The 22,526-nt window shown below is 38.3% G+C and overlaps 2 protein-coding genes across 2 annotated transcripts in view; one reads left to right on the forward strand and one right to left on the reverse strand.

The window, feature by feature from the left end:
• LOC140230951 (uncharacterized) overlaps positions 1-3,337 on the reverse strand; it is a 42,839-nt gene extending 39,502 nt beyond the window's left edge. The window contains exons 1-2 of the mRNA XM_072311092.1: positions 3,315-3,337; positions 3,014-3,145 (exon numbers count right to left, since the gene is read on the reverse strand). Of these exons, the coding sequence (XP_072167193.1) occupies positions 3,014-3,098 (85 nt within the window). The 5' untranslated portion in view covers positions 3,099-3,145; positions 3,315-3,337. The remainder of the gene's footprint in view (positions 1-3,013; positions 3,146-3,314) is intronic.
• Positions 3,338-3,620: 283 nt separating this feature from the next.
• On the forward strand, positions 3,621-21,976 carry LOC140230952 (protein misato homolog 1-like). Its single transcript, XM_072311094.1, has 13 exons — positions 3,621-3,783; positions 8,993-9,085; positions 9,683-9,795; positions 10,730-10,805; positions 12,923-13,152; positions 13,731-13,848; positions 14,476-14,610; positions 15,135-15,287; positions 15,524-15,655; positions 16,458-16,636; positions 17,683-17,778; positions 18,280-18,395; positions 19,720-21,976. The coding sequence occupies exons 1-13, from the start codon at positions 3,700-3,702 to the stop codon at positions 19,965-19,967; spliced, it is 1,773 nt and encodes a 590-aa protein (XP_072167195.1). The 5' UTR covers positions 3,621-3,699; the 3' UTR covers positions 19,968-21,976.
• Positions 21,977-22,526: the final 550 nt, after the last annotated feature.

A 22,526-nucleotide genomic window follows, 5' to 3' on the forward strand; every position in this document is an offset into this window, starting at 1 on the left:
ATGTACTTCATTCATTCATGGTTAAGATAACTATGACTTCGTATTACTGGCGAAAACTTTATTTTCCTGACTTCTGTTATTCTCAAATGTCATCGCTGTGCCATTCCCATCAATTTTCTCCCTTTTAGTCAAATGTCATAAAAATTCACTGGTAAGGCATGCTAGAATTTACAAAACCACCCACAGGGCATTCACAGGTACAAACTACATTGTAGGTATACAGGTGTACACTGCAGATTTTAACTCCTTCTCAACCACTCCACAGTTTGCAAACGTACAGCCAAATTCCTGCAGTTTAGATTCTCATCATCTCTAATATTGTACTGACCTTCAATAGTGATATCTCATAGAGAGCATGAGTGCTAGCTTCACAAGCTGGCTATCCAGTTCAATCAACCAGATGTTTGCATTCTCACTGGCTCACTGGTACAGGAGATTCTGTTTTAAAGTCACCCTTGCATTGGCATCAAAAGTTATATTTTGACAAATCATTTTCACCAAAGCTTCAGAAGGTGAAAATTCTCCTTCTTTTTCTTCTTTCCTAATCCTCAAAGGGCTATATATGCAGCCTATCATGAAGATGAATGTGTGAATTTGTTGTCATTACAAAAGATAGAGAAATAAATAAAAACCTAAAACTTCATGCATATTGATAAACCATGACATGGTGTCAGAACAATTCCTTATTCACACTTCTAGAGGAAATCAGGAATTCGAGCCAAAATTGCTAGAAGGTTGAATCTTCAATAAAAAGGGATTCAGCATTCTCACTTTTAAATTCAATGCCTCTTTATAATCAACTCAAATCAGTGTTGAGTGAGAATTTCTATGAAACCTGAAGTGTTGACCCTAATCCTACAGGATAAAATGTTTCAAGTGAATGTCTCCGGGTATCTTACAGGATTATAGAGACTACTGCAGACGGGATGGCTGGGGCTCAAACCATCAGGTGTGTGGACTGTGAAGTGTACATGTACACTGTTCTTACAATGTACAATGTACTGATAGGAATTCAAGTTTTTGTAAAAGTTCATTTTCCACTGTTATTGGCAAATCTCAGATCTAGGGGGCATGTACTGTTGACCTTAATGGCTATAAATAGTTAACTTTTTGTCATTTGAACACTGCCAAGCACAAATGGAAACATGTTATATTTGCTTGCAGTGTACTACTCCCTGTATGAGTTGCATTTGATGAATATACACGCATACAGTATTCTGTCAAAATTAGCTGCTAAGATGAATTGTTATTAATGTTAATTGTTAGGGTATGGTGAATTACAGTGACTGCTCGTGAATGATGAAAGAATGAAGGTGTTTCTTCCTACATATTAGTGTTTCATCCTTTTTTCTTTTTTTCTTTGTGTTCCCATACAATATTGTATTTATAATAAACTTCTGTGTCTTACATATCAGGCAATCAAGAAACTAAAATTACATTAAGGTATGCTCCTGCATTCATCTGTTATTCACAAGCATCAAAAGACACCAAACCCTAACAATTCATCACTGTCACCAAGACTTATGTAATTACATAAGTTAGGCAAGTCACATACATTTTAACACACCACAGGAGTGGACAGGCCATGGTGACCTGCCAGAAACATGAAATTTTCATATGCATTCAGCAATGTTTATGACAATAAAAGACAAAAATTATCATATTTTCACCAAATACTTAGCTAATAGTAATGACATACTATATGGCCATGGAGAAGATGAAACATGTGACAACATCATTCTCTGTGACCAAACTGCACTAACTGGGTCTGCTTCTAGACTCAAGTTTAGATTGAAGTGTCATTTAAAAGTCACAGCTGAGCATGTCCCCTTGTAGCCTGACCAAATGCCATGCCCAGGGATACCCCTCAAAAACAGCTACAGTGTACAAGATATAAACAATTCTACTTTGTACATCTACAGTTATGTTTTACTCACATGAAAAATAAAAGATGAAATCAATTGCTTGGGCTTAAGGTGTTATAATCCATACTGAGCAATCATGCAACATCCAAGGGACAAAATTTGTGTAATACCAGACTGCAAAACCTGTCCATCGCTGCACTATACCAGCGTACCACTAATTCAAAGTGCTTCATAGCGAGCGCGGCATATGCGTCACCTTTGGTCCTCTGCCACAGCTATCATTTCCATGTGCGCGCTGCTCGAGTGTACCGCTGGCGCTGCATGGCCGACAGCATGACCTAATAAAGAGCAGGGATGACCATCCGGGTAACTTCTGCCTTTACCAAGTGAATAACCATGCTGAGAGAAATCTACAGTGTGCAGACGAAGCAACACATCTTTACAAATCTTTGTTTTCAGTAGGTCGTAAATAATTGTGTTCAAGTCAAAAATCGATAACACCACAAAGCAAAGCAAAAATGAGGAAGTTTAGATTTTTGTAGGTCTGAGTAACCAGTTAACAGTAACACATGTAATAAACTGAAAAGCTACATGTATGTGACATGTCATTGCACTTAGACTAGTCGTCAGTGGGTTGCCAGGTGTTTCCACAGCAACTTAGTAACTGCGTATGTCCTGGCATAGGTAAAATACATCCCTGTCGTGACGATACAGTACTTTTAATCATTTTAGTCCCATTGATAATGCCTAATTTATGGTATTGCCTTGTTTTCATTTGATACAAATCTATTTTGTTCTCTTTTATTCTGAATCTCTTTTCTCTTGTTTTGGAGATTGGGGTTAGACTGTGGGTGGGTGGGGCGGGGGGGGGGAGGGGGGGAGGGGGGGGAGGGGGGGGGGGGCAAGAACATTGGTATTAACCAGAGCAGAACAGGTTTACACTTTCACTGTCATATTCACTGTCAGTCACACACAGTTGCAGTATTCATCAATGGCCAATGCCAATAACAATGGCAGAAAATTTCAGTAAAGTTAATACAGGTCTGTATGAACTGAATCATACAGATCACAAACTAAAGGAGCTATTAATAACACTCATATTAACTGCCTCAATAAATTGACAGACAGTACAATGTACGATGATCTACCTTGTTTATCAGCCTTTCCTCCACCGCAGTCGAAACATTCCACCTCCGATGGAACTTCACAGCATCTCTCGCACTTTGTCGCCATTCTGCCGAACTGTCCAAGTCACCTCACACCATCTAATGCCACATTTGCTGAGATGAAAGGGAATCAAATTGAGTAATAATACAACCAATACAGTTTCTCGAATCCGTATAATCTTATGAAAAAAGCAAATAAATAGTCAATAACATGCCGTCAAGGAAATTTTTAAGGCAGTGTTACGCGGGAACAACTACTTTTCTCAACGAGAAGAGTGGTTACATTGACAGTCAGTGTTGAGAGCAAAATTAATGTTCCTGCCTGGTGAATGAACGGGTTGTGCGATAGGCATGCGGTATGTACGGACGTGGTGTGTTCTCGTAATGCGATTGTATGCGGCCCACATGTGTGCACACACACGGCTTGTCCTTCACACACGTGCGAATTGTTTTCTATACGACGAGAGTACGAGGATTTACGTGTAGACTGTGCTCACATTTCATTCATTGATCGCCATGGTGTAGTACAACGTGATTTCTGTGAGAAATGAGGGAAAAAAAGAGACCGTACAGACGAATTTGCCGTAATTGCCTTGCCCTTCCCAACTTCAAACAGAAGGAATAAAATTGCTCGCACAAGATACAGCAAAGTTAATTTCATTTGATAAATGGATGGGAAGACAAGAGAAATTGTAACACTCCAATGTGGCCACTATGCAAATTTTGTTGGAACACATTTCTGGAATATTCAGGTAAGCAAATTTGTTCAGTATGTTGTTCAGAGGTGGAAGATTCGTGGTCCCACTCGTTGATAGCGCTGTATGGAAAATTTTGCTTTCCGGGTTCAATGTTTTAATTTCAATATTTAAACTTACTTTCTTCTTTGTACCAAAGTGAATGCAAGTTATAATCAAATGTTGATTGATGGGTAATCATGTAGAAATGCACACCATGCACACCTACCATTTCCTTCCTAAATTTGTCAATGAAAACTTCTTGTGGCTATCAGAAATGTCAAGATGGACCATATCTGACGGTTTCATAAAATTTCATAGTCAATTACAGAAGAAAAATAGCTAATTTTGACTCGAAAGTACGCCGATCGACGACTGTCTCAGCGTAGCATGATGGATGATCGATTATGTGGAAGAGTGATATAACGAGAATAATCGATCGTTGTAGTCTGTAATACAGCCGCTTGTTTGGTGTTTAACCACAATAATTACGTCGGCTCGACAGTATACTCAGTAATGTGGAAAAAAGAAAGTGATCTTGATGCGTCTGTTGTTGTTTTTTATCGTTTTAGTTAATTTTCTCCTGCATGTGACTGTATATCTGTCAACATTTTTCGCTGACTAAATGATGGACGGATAATACAGTATGTGACAATGTGTACAAAACAGTAAAAGATATATGAAAAAATGGGAATTATCCATCATGAATATTGCACAATAAAATGGATTTTTACTACAAAACAAAAGCAAATACTGGGTTGCTGTTTTTGTATACATAATAAAAAAATGACATGGAAAAATAAATACTATCATAAAAACAATTACTTTCTACTGTAAGTTGAACTTATCAATCGAAAACATATTACCATTTCAATTTCAATATTCTGTTTCTTTTTAGGTAAAATGAGCACTTTATGAGAAGTCCAGAATACTAATACATGATTGTATAACATACACTTTTTGTAATACTATTCTCATTAATTTATTAAATTAGGCCTATGAATGCTGAAAATTACTAGAAACTTAAATCCCCTTTGAATTCAACTTCCTTCTCATCTTCTTTTCTCTCTCTTTCTCTCTCCCTAATAGCCCAACCTTTTTTCTTCCACTTTTCCTTCAACCACATTCTATTCCCTTCAATACTATTCAAATTAAATAATTTAATCTAGATTACATGTATTATCAACTTTTTTCATGATAAAATCAATACATGCCACAATTTTTAAAGAAAGGATCGATGTCTTAATCCTGGTATGAATAATCGTATCAATAATTTGAATAGTGGTAATCATGATAGTGGCAATGAAAACAAACACTTGAGCCTTCGACCAGGGAGGTGGTCCCACGCCTCCCTGCTTCGACTCGGGTGAGCTAACAATAAGAAAAAAAAAAATACGAAAAAGAAAGTAGGGCCTTGGGGCTACACGTATTGCACGAGTCGAGTTCGATATTGTTAGTAAGCGGCTAATTAGAGACTACCAGAATCGATTATAATCGTTGACATCGTTCTCTGCGAAATCGGTGCACTAGTTACGTCGGAGACTATGTTCGCGACCGACGTACTTTTCAACTCCGATTTCTCATCTTTCTTACCTTTTCGGCTTTCTAATTCCATGAAAACTCTCTGATATGGTTCAATTTAGCATCTCCAATAGCTGCACAAAATTTGATTGACAAACAGCGAAGCGAACGGTAGGTGTGCATTTCTACACGATTACCGATGGTCATGGTCTGAAACTGCACACACTTTCTTCTCTGTCTTGTAAACGAACAGAATTGATTAGAAAAAAGTGTATTGTTCGTGGAATGAACACGAATGTGGCTAACAAAGTACAGTGTTAATTAATCATGAAATAGACTGTAGTGTAGACAGACGATGGTTTACTTTTTCACCACGCTGCCCACAATTGACCTCCAAACATGCACAAACTCACTCTAAATTCATCAACAACCAAGAATATTTGCATCTGAGTGATCGGAGACCCAAGTCCATTAGAAATGGGATATTCAACATTTTTTCCATGTCAGAATACTGTAGTGGGATTTGGTTTGGGGGGATGGTTGGTTTTAACTTCCCCTCTTATCTACTGTACCTCACGACCTTAACCAGACCCGGACTGTGACTTTAACATGACTAGGGGGTCACCTGACCGACACATCCAGCTCTATATCAGGTGACAATTGACCCCCACGACCTTGACTGGACGCTGAATGGACTCACGGATTAGGAAGGAAACAACTACAAGGCATACACCTGTATAAATCTACCTGAATCCAGTCCATCGTCAGCCTGGCGTAGTCAAGTAAGTATTTTACGCTGTGAAGTGGACACTAACTCCCACTTTAATACGCTGATTGCTGCTAGATCGCTCTGCGCTGTCTAACTCGACTGCGTTTCACAAGAGCAGACAAACTAAGCGGCATCATGGTTGTTCGTGTTGTTTGAATGAAATAAGATTGTGAAAAATGCAATTATAAAAGACAAGGTAAAGGGTGGACAAATTATAGAGAAAGGATGGGATCAGGGGGAATGGAAGTAGATCTAAATGGAAAGTTACTAAAAAGGCAAACCTGGAAAAATGAATTGAAAACAAAAGATTTACAAAATAGAAACTAGAATTTTTTTTTGTAAATAATGGAAGGAAAGAAAAAGAGAAACTTACACTATCAAGGAAGTAAAGAGAGAGATGGATATGTGTTTGAAAAGTAAAGAGGAAATCAAAAAGGAATTAAAGATTTAAAACAAAATAGCACCAGGTAGAATAAGGCCAAGTAAAAAAAGAAACCAGTTTCTCGTCCTCGCGCGCATCGATTTTGGCCGCCGCATCGATTTTTTTACTATTTACTATTTTCAAAATGGCGCTGAAAATACCAAGAAATTCATAATTCTCGTCCCAGCCCGCTCCCCGCCCGCATCGATTTCCAGTTGCCGCATCGACTTTTTTGATATTTACTATTTTTTCGGCCGCCGAAAAAAATTGACAATTCACAGTCGTGATGTCTCATTTCTAATTACGCCTTGCGTCCTCTACTTATATAGCTGTAGTACAGCTGTAGCTTCTGTAGTGCGTATGATTTAACGCATGCATTTCACACTGCGAGCTCGGCAAGAAGGAATGACCCACAACGCAGTCGAACTGTAGTTTGGATGGGCGCGGGCGGGCCTGGGCTAGCTGTGATGTACAGCACACTCGGTACGTCGTGAACGCGATAGCGGCAACATTTTTGCGATCAGTCGCTGATATTCCACGCATATTTCGCGCATTGTTCGTACATGTATTTTTCCCCGTTTCTCATATTTCAAGCGGATGAATTGTACTGTACAAATGCTTGTGAGGATTGTAACGAGTTTGTATACATTTTCATGTCATTGTGACTATGTGCATGTGTGGGCAGTGTCGGAAGGTACGGTGCCGGTGCAGTGGCCGTGCCGGCCGCACCGTATTGGCTAAGTGTGCGTGTCTGTAGCTAGCTGTCCAACAGGGTCTGTCAGCTGTCTGCACGCACGCATGAACACATTCGACTGTGTAGAAGCCTGTGCACTCTGCTCTGTAACGTTGCATCTGACGGCGATGTAATGTTTTATTTTGAAGAGAAAATGAATGCGCTTTTCCAGCAAATGTAGAATTATCAAATGGGTGTATCTACAAAATAAATAACTTTTCCACGGATTCTGGTTTGTCTCGTATTTCTGCGGGATACTTTTCTTTACGATGTAAATTCACGGACACGGCCGTGAGTAGTATCATCTGTAGTGTGGTATACAATCATTCATCATCCAAATGATGAGTGATTATCAAATGTCTTTAAATGTTTAATGCTATAATGCCATATCAGTATCATTTTGACATCCATCTGCAATTGTACAAGCCAGTTTCCAGTTGAATGTGCTACAATTGTACTGTGAAGAAATGCAGTCTATACATACCAGCTGTGTGGACACAAAAAGTCACAAACACCAATGATGAATAAAGCAGTGTTTTGAATATCATGGAATTTATTTCAGTCGTACATTCTTTGTTGATAGACATGTTTATACCTGTTTCATTTTTATAATAGCACAATACATCAGAATTGCAAGTACACTGGTATCAGAAATGCCATTACAACACTAAATACCAGTATTAAGATGGTCATTTTCCCTTAACATCTGTAGTGGAAAGAAAAAGCAAATGTATTTCTGCAAGCATGAAGTTTCATTTCAAGTATGGTACATAATCTATTTGTTTGAAAATGCACAGAGTGCAGGCAAGACATACACTTGGGACCTGGTCTCTCATAACACAGCTACCAGAGTGATATTTCATTTCATAAATTGGATATAGAAATAGTAAAGCCCTCTCTCGTTACCTTTCTCAGAATTACTGGACGAGAAACACATATTACTTTCATTTTGACGGCCTCGAAAAAATAGTAAGATATCAAATAGTAAGGACCTCCCTCATCGCCTTGCTCAAAAAACCCGGACGAGAAACTACTATCTTTTTTTACTTGGCCTAATAAGATAAGAGATGAATCAAAAGTGGATGAAAGGTAAGATGAATAGGAAGGAAGGAAAGAATTAAACGGGCTGAAAAGGAAATAAAGAAAAAGATACCCCCCCCCCAAAAAAAAAAAAAAAACCAAAACATAAGTGAAGGATATTGGAAAGAAGAGAAAGGAGAGGTAGAGGTATAATGTAGGTGGAGAGAAAGATAACTAGAAGGAAACAAAGAACAGATAGGCAGAAAATGAGATTGGATATTCATAGGAAATTGAGAAAAAAAGTTAGACAAGAGGAAACTCACAAAGACATGATAGGAAGGAAAGGGAAAGTTAGGGATACCTGATAATGAAAGAAAAAAGGAAAGAGAAAAGGAAGAGAAAGACATAAGGAAGAGAAAGAAATAAGAGGATACACACACACACTCAACTTCTATCTGACTTTGGAGAGTCAGATGGAATTATTTTAGGTCACTAAATAACATGGGTGAGTATTTTGCATGTTTAGAAATCATTAGATGGGGTGGTGCGAAAGTACACTTGCACCAGAAACTATTCTAGTATGATAATTAAGGGCGCAAAATTTGTGTGAAAACATTTCATCTGGCATTCACGGTCATTCTTACTTTACACTCTAGTCAGTGGATTTGGAATGATGAATACAAACTCTAAATTTATGTTGGTGTTGAAAATCACATTCTTGTCATCTTCTCTATCAATATTTTCAATTATCCATCACTGTCAGGAATCCACATTTTCCTATGACCCAAACCCTGCTCAGCTGGTCCCTAAGGATATCAACAATGATGTGCTCTTTAGAGAAGGAAGAACATTACAGGTTTGTAACCATTCATTGTACAATGTACCAAAATGAATGCAAGTTATGATCACCATGTCATGATCAAGTTTCCATGTACAAAGTCATAGCTATATATTGATGCATGTTTACATGCCTTGATCAATCTATGAGTATGATTTTGATGAATTGTTTGCATTTAGATATGTTTCATAGTGGTATATGAAACATTCATTTGATATGTAAGGAGAATTTCATTCTTTGTTTTTGTCTAGGTAACCAATTTAGTGTAGGAAGGAAAGTATTAACAGAGATCAATGCAATGTTTTCCAGTTGCCACGTAATCAAACTGTAGAAATAATCATGTAAATTTTGTATGCTGACCATGAATTCTAGATCTTGTTCTTAAATTGTATTACATACACCTGTTGTCATTCTAGGGCAAGGATTCAATGATCTTTCTGTTAGAGACCACACCAGTGCTTCAAAATGAGGATCATTACATTTGGTACCAAGAAGAATCATCTTTCAGAATAATATGTGTACAGCTGTAGTGTCTTCACATAGCCAGCAATGTAGTTTAGGGGAAAGATGTGTTACAATGTCTAGTAAGTTTACCTGCTATATCTGGCTCTGCAGGGGGAGGTGACATACACCCCTCGCCTGGTGTGTGTGGACCTGAAAGGCAGTTTGAACACCTTGAGAGCAGAAGGAATCTTGTATGACCTCAAGGCTGAGGAGGATGTGCACTGGTAAGTTCTAAAAATTGATTATCATGATCAAAACCTGTCTGCTGAGAATCTGTGGAGTAATGGAGATACAGTATACAGCATACTGTAAAACATGATATATTCGCGGCACGAAATTTTCGCAAATTGGAGCCGACGGCCTTTTTTGTGGCATGAAATTTTCGTGAATTGCCACTGGCGTTGAATGCATATAGTGTAAACAAGAAATTTCGTTGCAACTGATTGACAAATTGCCCTACATCGACGTAAATAAGCACTAAATTGATCAGTGTTTTAGTAGTAGCCATGATAAAAAATCATGGGCGTACATACTCGAGCAGGATTCGAACCTACGACCTCCTGAAGAAATTTCGTGTGCATTTTAATTTTGCGAATCTTGGCACTTGCGAAATTTGCGAAATTAAAATGCACGCGAACATTCCTTGTTTTACAGTATTGAATTCATATTGTTATTCTGTCTTGCAATGCTAAACACAAGTGTTTCTATCTAAACCAGTACTACATTAGTAGATACAAAATTTTATGAAGTGACATGCTTTTGCAAGTACATTTCAAACTGCACCCAATTCAATTGCAAGATTCTTTAAAGTCAACAAAGATATGTAGTCAGTATTTATAAGCTAAATAGACAATGAGTGGCTTGTATGTTGTATGTTATGTTAAGGAGGTGTCTCAGCATTATCAAGAAACTAATCGTTCAGCTTTTGTGTATCCTATTCTATCATTTTCTTATTTCAAGTCCATATCTCACTGATTTTTTTATTACCCTGCCATACTGCAATCCCCTAAGAATACTCTAATATGAAGGAATCTCAGAGTCCTGTTTTGTTCATGTGTTATTGGGATTTTTTTGTTTTAATTAACTACTCGCATTCTTCAATAGATATTCTGTGCTTTCTATAACATTATATGACAAATTTGTCATTTTCTTTTTCAGGGGTGGAGATGTCACTCTTCACAAAAGCAGTCCTGCTCATAAGAACCAGTTCTTAGCTGACCTTGAAGCACAAGACGTACGTTCATAGATAGATAGATTTTGTGATTCCCCTATTGTAGTAAAAGATGTATGAGTGGTTGCTGTAAATGTGTTACTGTACCTTTTGTACTATCCTTGCATAGTAATGCTAGAAACATGATGATGTCATGATGTGCAGGTGTATTTCTGTATGCACATGTACTTGTACTTAATTATTTTTCACCACTGTGGTTTTGTGAATGATATTTCTTCGAGTCTTTGTTCATGTGATATGAACATTAGAAATGTCAGATCAAAGGCCCTTTTCATGGAAAAATTTGTGATCACAGTGAGCTGCAATTGTTTTGTCCATTAATAAATTTGATTGACATGTTTGAAACATCACGTGAATCATGATGTTTAGCTACACAATGAACTTAAAGGGAAGATAAACCCCAAGAGCAATGTGGATTGAGTGAAAGCAGCAACATTAGTAGAACACATCAGTGAAAGTTTGAAGAAAATCGGACAATCGATGCAAAAGTTATGAATTTTTTAAGTTTTGGTGTTTTAACCGCTGGATGAGGAGACTACTAGAGGTTATGACGTATGAGTGGACAACAATACCAAGAAAATATAAAGAAAATTCTACAAAAATCCATTTTTCATGAAAATTACAAATTCCATCAACTTGATATTTTCATATGTTAAGGGTAGCAATTATTCCCCCTGCTTTCTGAAAGAGGTTGGTCCATTGCTCTTTCATAATTCTAGAAAAGTGAATTTTTGTTGAATTTCCTTTATATTTTCTTTGTATCGTTGTCCACTCATACGTCATATCCTCTAGTAGTCTCCTCATCCAGCGGTTCCAACACCAAAACTTTAAAAATTCATAACTTTTGCATCGATTGTCCGATTTTCCTCAAACTTTCACTGATGTGTTCTACTAATGTTGCTGCTTTCACTCAATCCACATTGCTCTTGGGGTTTATCTTCCCTTTAACCCTATTTTAACTGGGCTATTTGAGACCAAGTTTTTACTGAGGGGGGTCAATTTGACCCTTCAGATCTCGGCCGCTAATGGCGCAATTGCCGCAAAATTTTGCCCTAACATAGAGCCGGATGTCAACTACAAGATTGCATGGTCATACAATACAAAAATATTGATTTTCTAATTTTAGTAAATTAATTATGCAAATTTATGCATGAAATCATATTTTCACCTGTAACTCTACTAAAAAGGCTGAAGAATTGCTCAGAATTCCTCAAGACACATTAAACAATATTCTTGTAAAAAAATAGCACAATCAAAATCAATTTCTTTTGTTTTTATTGTTTTGTTAATTTCTCATGTATTTTATTTTTTTTTTTTACCTTTTGTTTTCCTTTTTTCTCAAAAATTTGTTGCAGGCACTCTTTCAAGCTTATCTACATTAGAACTGATTAATTTCAATGATTTAAAGTTGAAATAATCTACTTTATGTCAATTTAAAAAAAAAAAAAAATTGCATTGGATTTGGACACGATATCATGAATTTGAGCCGTTTTCGGGTTGACATGCATATGCAAGACATTACGTAACTTCAGAACGGTGTACCAGGACATTGCAAATCTGGTCTCAAAATATGCGGGAGACTTCAGTGAAGAAAGTCATGAAACGACGCGGCAAAATCTTTGCGCATTGCGGAATCGTGGCGCAAAACATCAAGGGGGGTCAATTTGACCCCCCTCCCCAGTCAGAATAGGGTTAAAAGACACAGAAGCATGGGGATTCATGGGTGGCCCAATTCATTCGCTGCCCACTGGGGTACACTGGAAAACCAGAAAAATCACCAATCAGCATCCAATGTACGTCGAAGCATATATGCTTATCTGTCAACTCCATTCAAGATTCCTCGGCTGTGTATGTACTTTATAGAGTTCAGTGAAAAAGCTATCCACAACTCTTTATGTGGATTCTCGAATGATATCAAAGCCGAGCTACTGTAGCCTTCCCGCTCCATGGTATTCCCCACTATACCTGGTTTTTAATCAAGAACTCTCTTTCCTATTCTTTGACTTGCCAATGATTTTAACTGCTATGGCGCAGACAAATAGATTTCATGACCCTTCAATATGAATGTTGCTGAGTGTTGTGGGAAAGGCCTATGAAGACTCTTAAACTCTTTTCTGCAGGAGATGTTCGAGCATGGAGAATGCCGACCACCAACCCATGGCAACGACCTCTTGACCCCTGACAATGACTCCACTGAGGCAGACACTGAAAGCGAGGAGCACAAGGGTGCAAAGTCTGTGGCCCAAAAGAGTTACAATCTGAATGAGGAAGTTGCTGTGTGGTCAGACTACCTTTATGGTCACCTCCATCCTCGGACAATCTCCATCGTCAAGGAATATATGCACAACAGGTTTGCAATTGTAAAGCATGCATTCACTATTTCTAGGTATCGCAGTAACTCAAGAATGTTATTTAGGTTTCAAAATGAGACATGGCATGTGTATGGATCATTATACACTCATTTCAGATGACTATTGATCATTAAATTAAAGGTCAAGGGATTAAATCAATGCTAGAAGCCATCTATGAAATTCAGTGGAACTTACCTCAAACGTAAGCTATATTGAGGCAAGTTACTTGAGTACTTTGTAATATGTGAAATACATGTACATCGATTATGATTAAGAAATTGGCTAGCAAGTCTAACAATGATTAATATGTTATGGTAAACACTTCCAACAATATTGATTAGGTAAGGACTGTCAGCGGGAGGCTTGTCAGTCAACATCATGATGACCCATGAAGCAGCGTCTCATCTGGAAACACCTTGATACTCTCAGTTCTTGTGCTGGAAACCTGTACTTGATGGATAGATAGATGGATATTTTGGAGGATGAGGATTTGGGGTGTTTTATACCATATGTAATGCACTGTAGTATGTTTTCACATGCTCACGATGATACATTTGTACCCCCTCCTCTATTCCAGTACTATAGGACAATTTGATCTGTACACCCAGGGAAAGGAGTTACTTAGCAGGAGGGATATATCCAATGACATTGAAGACCGGCTGCACTTTTTTGTTGAAGAATGTGATCACCTGCAGGTAAAGCACAATGATGGAAGGAAGCTTGGATGCTAATACAGGAAGGGCTTTACAAAATATTTTATTATGATATGTGATGACATATTTTTGATTTGATGATTAGCAGTTCATGAAATATACTTATTTCCATTTCCACATCTAACATTGCCAATCCTAATATCTGTAGTTGCCACCACACAGAAATAAAAAGCTGGCCGAGACTACAAATCATCATATATGGTTTCCTTTCTACCTAGATTAGGCAAGAATCTATCATAAATATGATGAATATTCAGTACACTGGAAAAGTTATTGTTCAAGCTCTGTAGGTGGGTTGACTTTGGTTGTTGTAGTATCATAGTAGACATTATTCCAGTGAACTTCTTTAGTGGCATTTAGATGACTCCTCTCACACAATTGTGATGTTCTTAACTTTGACAGTTGCACGTCCATGTTTGTAACTGTATCTTGTTTTCTGTTACCATCTTGTATCTGTATGTTTGTTTAAAGGCAGTTAGTTTTGACTGTTTTCCAATGCTTACACTCTTTATATTTAATACACTAGATAACAATTTTCCAGTTTTGGTTGTCGATTCACAGTTCTTTGTTTTATTTTTGGTTGTTTCAATTGTTTTATTTTGTCTATAGGGTTTCCAGGTGTATCTTGATTTCTACAATGGATTCTCAGGGCTTGGATGTGGTGTGCTGGAGGGACTTGCTGATGATTATCATGGCAAGGGGATCTTGACGGCAGGGGTAGCCCCCACCTGTTTTGATGATTCTGTACGTGTGTCAGCAGAAATTACCATGATCAGTGACAATTAAAAAGAAAATGTTTCATATTTCTTGAGTAGCTCATGCTGGGACTAGCAAGGACTACAAGGATTATGGGAAGTTGAAATGAATATATATTTAGCAACAAGGGACAAGCGAAATGATGGTAAGATATTGCAATGAGGGAGGCATGCAGTGTGAAATGACACCATCCACAGTGTCTGTACATTGCATAAATCTGTCATCAGTCTACTCCTGACACATTCTGTGCCTTCTCACACTGATGAGGCATACAACAAGTGTCACATGTGGGACTATTCAACAGATTTCAAACCCAACAATCATCTGGTAGATGTATCAAAGCGAATTGATATCAAATGTTATCCCAAACTGCGCAGAAACACAAGCAAATTACATGATTAGAATGCCTACTTGTCATGCTGTAAACATGACAAAAACTGTGTGTTTCTTTGATGGACAACTGGCAAAAGAATAGAGGTAAATATCTCTCCTTTCTTTTTGTACTCAAACAGAACCCCTTGCTTGACAGCTATCGTGTAATCAACTCCGTCCTGTCTTTCAGCAGACTTGTAGCTCACAGCTCAATGTTTGTGCCCCTTTCTCTCGCCTCGACGCTGTGGAGGAAAGTGGGGTCCCCCGTCACCTTCCCACATCTAGAGTACAAGGTATGTTTACTTCGGTCTCTGCTCATCAGGTTATGACAGGAAAGAAACTGATGATTCTACAATACTAGACTATTTGTGGTGTGCTCCCAGCTAGTAACAGACCATTTGCAGACAGCAGTCACAGCATACCTTTTTAGAGAAGAAATCTGTTTCTTGAAAATTTTCTAACCATGTGTGATGAAAAAATACTCCAAAACATGTCTCTACATCCTATAATGTTTATGTTTTCTTGACAGCCTAGCCTACATTACCATACATCAGCTGTACTGGCATGTGCAATGGACACTGCCACCTTACCACTCAGGGCCACAGAGGGCGCTGTCTCCCTGTCCATGATGACGGATGCTATTGCTGCAAGGGGCAGGAAGGTATGAATGTTGTCTCAAACTGTGTATGATGGCTTCAGATTTAACTCTTTTATTCCCATTGCCAACCTGTTTGCACATTGTGTCAGTAGCATGAGGCTGTGGTGGTCCTAGGAGGGTTAATGTGTTCAAAGCATTGCTCAAAATGAATTCCACTATCATTACATTATCAACTGACCCACAGGTTTGAGTTGTGTGCACAAAGTACCACCTCTGAATCATGTGAACCCACAAGTCATAGCCAAGTTCGGATAATTTAGAGGTACTGTGTGTACACAATTTCTATTAGCCCGCAAACAGAACCTGTGAGTCATCTGTTTTATAAAATGGATCAAAACTTCCTAAAATCATGGCTGAACTATGTGCTAACTGTAGTTTATTGGATGCATGGAAATATCATGCATTGCATCCGCTAATTATCAGACAAAACTAGTGACAGACATACCAAGGTTATTCAGGCACTTGCCAACATTCAGTCACAAGTTTCCTGTCTTATTGCCGTGCCATGTTATAATTCCCTTGATTTCCTGTGATATATTCGATATAATATATTGGACTTGTTAATTCCATTACTTGCTAACATTTGAAGAGGTGTGACCTTGAACACAGGTAGGGTCTCTAACACCATTTTGCCACCTTGTCATTACCCCATGATAGGTAACAATAAAGAACATTGTGTTTACTCAGTTTTAGAGTGCAGGAATGATTTTTTTTTTCATTCTCTTTACTCCTACAATGGGTCTTCTATCAAAAGAATTTCTTGTTTACCACAGTAATACTTTTCTACCATTGTCTCCTCCTGCAGATTGGAAGCCTTTGTACTAGTCTTCCGCTCCCACTCCATCATCAATCCACACTGGCAGACATGTTGTCAGCATCTCCGTTACCATGGCAACCAGTCTCTCCTCATCATGGGATGGACCTGGTTGATCCTTTCGCACAATCTGTGGTGCTGCGAGGCGTACCTCAAAATAGATTGAAAAGGTGATGCGCACTTATACTAATACCCTCCAAAATTCTACACTCGTGTGTGGTAGTAAGCTGTTTTTGTGTGCAGAGTACATTGATATATGATTCAAGAAAAGTTGAAATACATGTACAAGGGGCATAGATTGAGCCAATCTCTACTGATGTATTTTAACTGGAAGTTACATGTTTTAATGTTATTTTGCTACAGTAGCTACATGTATGATATACAAGTTGCCCCAAAGAGTACAGAAAGCATGATACTTCTTGGTTGTCTGTCCTCTAGGTAAAGTTTTCATTTTTAATAATTGGTCCAGATAAGCCATAATATGGGGTGTGGCTGTTTGGGGGATGGGGGGGGGGGCAAAATCCCTGTAAGATTGTAGTCACTGGACATTACCTGAACTTCTGGTAGAAGTCTCCCATGATAATATGAATTTGTCAGGAGGGAAAGTGATGACTAGACAATTATAACAAGGAATTGGTATTGGTCAAATGTCAAATGAGGTCAAAGATTATTAACATTGGTCTGATAATGTCATTTCCATCCATGATTTGGCTATGAACTGTGTTGGTAATATTTGCACTTGAGAATGAAAGAAATCAATAACTACAGGGTTGTTTGGTCATTTGTTTAGGGCTGTTAGTATTGTTTGCATTAGGTGTTTTCAAGAAGAAAGTTAAGTAAAATCTGTCAGGAGCATATGAGGACGTAGGTAGCTGAAAATTTTCCCAGGTATAGCCTTATGAAACAATTAATAACAAATCATTACTCTTTTAGGTGGGATGCCAGCCTAAACTTTAATGCAAGCATTGCTCAACCAATGCTGGATTGATTTTATGGGGCATTTCATCCCAAGGACATGGCTTGTGGTCAGATCTAGACACAAACTTAACCTAACATTTGCATAGGTCTTCATTTTACATGAAGAAAAAAATTGTTGATTAAACCAAGCTCCTCCTCAGTGAGCATGTGTATAGAGGTGAAAGGTCCATTCAAGTGATAATATATGACTGGTACAAATCCTTGAAGTAATTTTGCTTCATGAAAACTTTTTTTCCAGGCCTCCAGCAGCAAACCTGAATCCGTATCACTCTTGCCATGATGAGGAAGAAATGCTGAGGAATCATCTCATTGCCAACTACCCACGGACACTAAGGTTAGATTCTATGTTTTGCTATGCTGTGCAATATTCATGCAATGTTCTTTTTTTCCTTATTCTGTGAAAGATGTCATGATCTATCATTTGTTATGATGTGAAATTGAGCAGTAAGTAACAAAATTTGTAAAAATAAGCTTTTGCTGATGTAATATTACAGTAGTTTTGGTAGCAGTAGAAAAGTAGCTGAAAGAGTAATAGTAGTAATGGTAGCAATTGCAGTAGTAATAGTAGTAGAAATAGCAATAGAAGTAGTAGTAATAGCAGCAGCAGCAGAAGCAGCAGCAGTCGTAGTATTGTTAGTAGGAGTGGTGATGGTGATGGTAGTGGGAGTCGTAGAGATTTTTGTTGCAAGCTTCTAAGCATGTTAATTCATGTTTCATGATATTAAATGAGTTTGAGAGTTCTTTGAGAGATCCATATACCACTCCGGTACAGCCACAATTTACACAATATTATCAGTGTCGCACAATTGATGCTGAGTTCATTTATCCTTCACAGTTCGGGAAGGTGCATTAATCCACCTTGCAAGACGGGAGCTCCATTTCCTCACATCTTCGATTCAAAAGTCAGCAGAGAGGGGCAGTTGATGGACGAACACAGAAAAGAAGAACAAGGTTGGTGAAGAAATGAATTTCACTGAAAATTGTCATATTAGGGTGACTATGTGAGTCTGTATCTGTGTCTTTGTCACAAATTTGTTTCACTTCATGTGTGTGTTGTTGGTATGAGTAGACCCTACATATTTGGAAGTGAGTGGCGTAAGCGTGCTCTGCATCATTCTATTGCATGAAATGAGAGAAGAAGTTAAAGGTAGGGAATCCCAGTTGCATGCCTTAAATGAAGAGTTGTATAAACACAGTGGTATGTTGAAGAGAGTATCATTTTAGAAACTCCCATAAAGTATTGAAAGTGGAAGGTAACATTTAGTACATTTTTATTGACCGTTAGATTTTGAATTGAATTCTTTTCGGGGCTCACCGTAAATTCCAGTACATTACCAGGCTACCTTTGCAGACCCATGCACTGCATGTGTGTCCATCATGTATATTTTGTGAATAAAGTTCATCAAAACTTACAAACATTTCTATATACATTCTTGCCACACACTCTATATGTTATTACATCAGCTCTTATACTTTTAGATTTGTGTTTATAGATGAAAAATACAGAAGACTGCAACAAAAAGGCATAAGTGTGGCTGACACACAGAACTACTGAGTAGTTGAGTTTTGTGCATAATTCAAATTGTAGATAGCTGTTGACTTCCAAATTTCTAAGCAGTGGCCTAAACAAGTCCCCTGAGGTTCATATTTGATGTTTTGCTGCATTTTGGGAGTTCTGTAAAAGGTATCCCCTACCTTTAAGGGATCCCCTACCTTTAAGGGAATTGCCAGTGCATTTTGCTCAATTGAAATTTATGGCCCACAACATTCATGTGGCTTGAAAGTGATTCTATGCAATGGTTTCATACTTATTTCAGCAATCAAAGTGTTGTAAACAATTTAATGTATATTTTCACATTTGCTTTGAATAATCATTCTAGCTTTATACCGTCCAATCTCTCAATAATTTGGTACCTGCTAAACTCTTCATTTTGTGTGTGTGTGTGTGTGTGTGTAATGTTTAACATGGACAATTTACTAGTAGATCTAGACAGAGCTCATATTTTCTATAGTTATTAGTGATGGAGGATAGGAGTATACCTGTAGTGAAGTAGAATTCATAAAAGTACAGAGCCACAGAGAAGTACCAGTTGTAGGATGAATGTCAGAATTAGAAGTGAGAGCATCATTTGACTTACACTGGAACCCCCATTTTTTATGGGTCTATTGCTTTATGCTTCTATGTACTGCTTCCATATAGCTGCTTAGTATTTCCTACATTATGTAAGAAGCACTTATCAAAGGGGGAAATCAACTCTCTGGTACTCCCACGCAGGTGTTGAGAGCATCCCCATGGTAACGAGCCTGCAGTCCAGCCCAGCTGCCAGACATCTCCTGTCTTCGCTGGTCAGCGAGGCTGGACGTCTGGACATCCACAAGTTCCACGGCTACACAGAGGAGGGCCTGGAGGAGGATGAGTTCAAGGAACATGTCCAGGAGCTGGAGCAGCTCCTGGGTTGCTATGAGACGGAGACTGACCGCCAACTGGCCCAGGACAACCTTGATGATGATGACGATGTCTAGACAGTCAGTCATTTTGTATGGATGGTCAGTTTGATGGTTTGGGTGCAGAGGGCAGTGTTAGGGTGGCCTCTTTTTTAAAGAGGAACCACACTGTCCACACCCAGATGAGATAGAGAGAGGCGCAGCATTCCTGGGTCCACAGGAAACGGATTCTTCAAGCACATTATGGTTTGACTGTCAGTTGGTAGATCTTCGAAGGAATTGTGAATGCATGCTCAATAATTCTGTTACGGAATTGAGTTCATGGTCAGTGCACAGAAATATCACTACTATGTAGTGAGGAGTATTTAGCAAAGAGAAGTTGATTCTTTTGTGTGAGAGAGACAATTTACATCTTTGTTTATAACTTGTAAGAAAGGAGAACTTAGATGGAAACGAAAATAGAAAGAGATGTTTGGCTTTTAGAGAAGAGATTCTTATGGCAGAAATGGCAGTGATAGGAGAAAAATGTTCAAGTGAGATAGGAAGAATCTTTTCAGCTTCTCAAAAAAAAAAAAAAAAGGTCTGTCAAATGTTTGACAAGATTAAGTTGAAAGGGCAAACTCTTGTTCGTGATGGTGTGTAGGCAATTATTGTGGTCATATCTAATGACCAGGTCATGGACATGATGAACAAGGGACGGCATTTAAGATTCAAATTTGGAATGTCTGTTATGGTATGTGAAGGTTCCTAGTCGCAAGATCTTCAGGGTACGACAGATGCCTTTCTTTTATGACCTTCTTTTGTTTTGGCCTAAAGTACCTTTGGAGGTAAAGTGAACGTATGGGAGAGTAGTACTGGTATGTGACATAAAACAAGGTTTTTTCAAGCCACCAAAATCCTCAAATTCCATTTTTTGGTGGCCCAGACAATGAAATGTGGTGGCCTGAAAAAAAATGAAGAAAAACATTAAACAAAATTATGAATCATTTAATACAACGTTAAAATTTCTTAGAAAGTATCGGTCGGACATCTATTTCTGGTAGCCCCTGGCCACAAAGCCACAGCTAATGTCAAGCATAACTTAAAATGTCCTGAAAGTTTAGTGAAAGAAAGAAAAAGAACCTTTGCAGCTCATTTCATCATGCGGATAGATGAACTGTTTACCACCAAGGCATGGTAAGACTCGTTACTAACATTGAGAGTGACAAAGATTGGTGTCTTACTGTAAGACTGATGTAGAATTCTTATTGTGAAATATTTCATACGTAGGAACAGTCAGAGTGGAGATAAAAGAGTAGCAGAGTTTTAGTGCTAAATGGGAAGAATGAGAGCCCCGATATTTGTCATCCCATAACAACTGTGCATTAAACCATGTTGTGCAATATCAACAGAGAGAGTACGAATGACATACAATAATCTTGGTGTTACAACAGAGGGTTTCTTCCATTAAAGCAATACAGAAATATTGTTTATCAGTTCACTCTAATGGTATTTTTTAAAAGATTGTTCCAGCTGCTACAGAGTGTTTTTTGTCTGCCTGTTGGTTTGTATCTTAGTCAGTTTAGTCCATCCTGAAGTGCAGGTAGATTTACATCCAAATCCTGTACCATAAGCCTAATCCTGAACCTTTCATTCCTTTTTGTGCCTTCAGACTAGGCAGGAAATATATTCTATGACATTACATCTTATCAGAAAGAAAGACCTGGATTGTGGTGTGGTAGGAACAGGTATCAGGGTGTGCAGATTTGACCATGATCAGATGAAGGGGGGAAAAAAGACAATTTTTCCTTTAATCCTGTCTGTGCCAAGAACTACGGACAGTGTATATTATACAACACCTAATTAGAATGTAGCTATCCGATTGGTCGATTGGCCATCACGTGACATTGAGTTAAAAGTTCCATCACATGTTGTGGCTGTCAACCGTGCAATTTTGTTTGAGCAAAAATGGATAGCGCATGGCTGATGTCACCCATTTCCATTGACTCCCGTGTTAAACTCACGATTGACCCCCAAGTTTTTGTTCCATCGCAAGGCTCTGATGTCACAATAAACAAACATTTGCAGCACGCACTCAACAATTACAAGCTCGCTTACAAGCGCGTACTTTTGTCACTCTTTGTAAACAGCTATGTTTGGCGTGTGTACGTACGTACACGGTGACTGACTGCAGCTACTCATCGTCTTTCACGGAAAATGGTTGCCATTTCTGTGCTAAATTCATGAATCTGTGTGGACCACGTCTGTTGGCGGTCAAGGTATTGTATAAAACAAATAGTGTATGGTCTTTACTCATGCAATGGAACAAGATTTTGCACTCGTGACCATTCACTATTTGTATACAATGCTATGGGGTTTTCTGTGCCAGCCAGCACTCCAAGCATACTGAGGCTTAATGCCTTTGGGAAGCCTTTTGATGTGAAGTAAAGCATTTCTGTGAAATTTAGTGTTTGGTGTGATGTCTGTGCAGATTTGCTGTGTAAGCGTGAAAAACAACAGTATATATATATGGTAACTGTTTACCTTGTGTGTAAGGAGGAGTTTGACAATTGTGCTGAAGGACTTTTTTGAAATACAGTAGAAATGTGTAGATGCTTATGTTGAAAATTGAAAATGTGCAGCATTCCCATGATGGTT

This window comes from Diadema setosum, chromosome 7 (assembly GCF_964275005.1).
Source record: "Diadema setosum chromosome 7, eeDiaSeto1, whole genome shotgun sequence".
Classification (NCBI taxonomy): domain Eukaryota; kingdom Metazoa; phylum Echinodermata; class Echinoidea; order Diadematoida; family Diadematidae; genus Diadema; species Diadema setosum.